The sequence below is a fragment of the Hipposideros armiger genome, unplaced genomic scaffold, assembly GCF_001890085.2.
Source record: "Hipposideros armiger isolate ML-2016 unplaced genomic scaffold, ASM189008v1 scaffold_111, whole genome shotgun sequence".
Classification (NCBI taxonomy): domain Eukaryota; kingdom Metazoa; phylum Chordata; class Mammalia; order Chiroptera; family Hipposideridae; genus Hipposideros; species Hipposideros armiger.
Genome location: NW_017731461.1, coordinates 133,774 through 136,304, shown reverse-complemented (window position 1 = coordinate 136,304; position 2,531 = coordinate 133,774). Strand labels below are relative to the sequence as shown.

The window sequence follows — 2,531 nt, the reverse complement described above, 5'->3', positions numbered from 1 at the left end:
ACATCTTGAAGGAACGGCCATCCCTTGCTTTGACCACTGCATGAACTGCTTCTAAAATATTTTATTATCTAAATATTTTAAATATGCCATTCATTGCATACAGCCACAAAATGCAAATCATTCCTCTCTATAGATTCTAGGATATATGTAAATTATTTTATAGTCTTGTTTTAAATGTCAGTGTTTCTATGATTGTAAACTATTAGATTATTTTCCTGTTAAAGTACAGATCTAATCTAAGTATAGATTAAATGGACAGCTTCCTAATCAGTTATATTGTAAATTCTCATCTGTTGAATAAAATGTTTAAATACTGTATGTATCTCATGTACAAAGTTGATATATATTATATTCATGTACATAAAATTAAAGAAGCTAGATTATATACTGCTTATTACCCCCCCCCCCAAAAAAAAGAACAGCAGGATAACCTCAAAGATATGAGTATTTTATTTGTAAAATCTTTGCCAACTAATTTTAAGAATGAAAGAAAATAATTCCATTGCTACCTGAAAAAGAACATCTTTTAAAGTTTCCTCCTAACTTGAGCATACTGGGATCCCAGAAATCCAATTCTTCTAACTCAAGTGCCCAGTGGCAGAGATGCACAATTCCCATGGGAAGGAAATCAGGACAGGCAGAAGTCATTTAACAAAGACGTGCAGTGCTTTCTGGCAGAGAGGGTAGTAGGACAAGCTGTGTCACAGGCAAGGACATCAGGTGGCTGATAACAATCTCTTCTTCTCAGCTGAGATAGAGGAGGCTGCTCAGCCTTGAAACAGAGTGAAGTGACCTGGGAGGTGTCTCAGCTGAAGGTTAAAGTCTCTGCATCTCCAGCTTGGGAGGTAGAGTTGGATGGAGGGGTGAATGCTTTCTTGCTTTCAGCTAGAGCTTTAAAATGCTGTGAGGAAAGAGGAGAGGGAGCATGGAGTATCTGGGATATGCTAGGTGCTACATTTTAGCAAAGACTAACCTCTTTACAACACTTTAAGCTCCAATTTTCTCCCAATTTCACTTCCCAAACAATTCTTTGGTGTTGTCTTTGAAAAACAGCTAGAAATTTGCCCCACCTCCTTCAAAAATGAGCCCCTTTACTCCTTCCTTCCTGCTTACATTCATTAAGCCACTTGGTTATCCTGTAAGAATGAGTGTCCTCTGTAGATCCTTACCTAACCTTGTCTAAAAGCCCACATCACCTCTACTTTCCCTTCCTTTAAAAGCTCTACCCCTGCCTGTTTTGCAGTTCTCTTAATTACAGAGAAGGGTAATGGCAACTCGAGACAGAGACATCCCCACTGTCATAGGACACAATCACAACAGACTCAGAACAGTGGAGACTGCAGCCACCCTCACTACAGCTTATGTCAATCTCTAATGTTAGTCTTACCTGTGAGTTCTTGAATTCCGAGTAGAGGGAAAAGAGCAAGTGGAGGGACTGAATCCGACTTTTGTAGATAGGGATGTCTAGGATGGCTGAAATCAAGAACTCCCATGAGCAGAACCAAACAAAAATCCAGGACTTATGGAGCATTTCTGTTTAGGATAGCCAATCCCCTCCCAGATGGGATGTGTTACTATGGCCCTGGGGGTAAAATACCAGGCAAATAAGTCACATAAGCCCAAATGCCACCCTTGAGTGCTGCCAATAGCACAACTGGCTTACAGAGAAGGCTGTAACTTAGGATGCTGTCTTCCCAGAGTAAACAAAGCTTTTCAAAAGCCCACAGTGTGTTTATCCAGAGACAGAGACAAGGAAGGGATGAAAGAGCTTACCGCAGATCATGTCAATGTACTTTGCTAGGCTGCAATCAATCTCTGCCGTGGGCAGGCTCACCTAGGAGGGGCATGGGATGGACCAAAGTCAAAAGGCTGAACTCTCCCTCCGAAGAAAGAGTTCCTAGTATAACACATACGTATTAGGGGCTAAATGGTATTCCCCAATATCCATATGTTAAAGTCCTAACCCCTAGTCCTAACTTCAGAACATGACTGTATTTGAAGATATAGTCTTAAAGGAGATAATTAAGTAAAAAGGAGATAATTAGGGTGGACCCTAATCCAGTATGACTGATATCCTTATAAGAAGAGGAAATTAAGACACAATCACACACAGAGAAGACCATGTGAAGACACAGGGAGAAGAAGGCTAAGAAGAAAGGTGCTGGAAAAAAATCAACTCTGGGGTGGCTGGGTGGCTCAGTTGGTTAGAGTGCATGCTCTGAACAACAAGGTTGCTGGTTTGATTCCTGCAAGGGATGGTGGGCTGTGGCCCCACCACTAGATTGAAAACAGTGACTGGACTTGGAGCTGAACTGTGCCCTCCACAACTAGATTGAAGGACAACGACTTGACTTGGAGCTGATGGGTCCTGGAAAAAACACACTGTTACCCAATAAAATAAAAAAAATAAAATAAAAAAAAAGAATCTGGTTTTATCTTTGTCTAAAAAAGAAAAAAGAAAAAGGGCGGGCCGAGTGGCGCGTGTTGGTTGTTGGTTAAGAATTGGCTTGGGATGCCAGAGGGCCCCGGTT

The 2,531-nt window shown here is 41.2% G+C and overlaps 1 protein-coding gene across 6 annotated transcripts in view; it reads right to left on the bottom strand.

Annotated features, from left to right (window-relative positions):
• Positions 1–434: 434 nt before the first annotated feature.
• The window catches only part of IFT46 (intraflagellar transport 46), a 17,819-nt gene continuing 15,722 nt past the window's right edge, over positions 435–2,531 (bottom strand). For 5 of the 6 annotated variants that reach the window (XM_019647371.1, XM_019647372.1, XM_019647374.1 and 2 more), the window contains 3 exons: positions 1,774–1,834; positions 1,388–1,473; positions 435–901 (listed from right to left, as the gene is read on the bottom strand). In XM_019647371.1, coding sequence (XP_019502916.1) covers positions 806–901; positions 1,388–1,473; positions 1,774–1,834 — 243 coding nt within the window. In that variant the 3' untranslated portion in view covers positions 435–805. The other variant, XM_019647375.1, reaches the window with a different exon arrangement.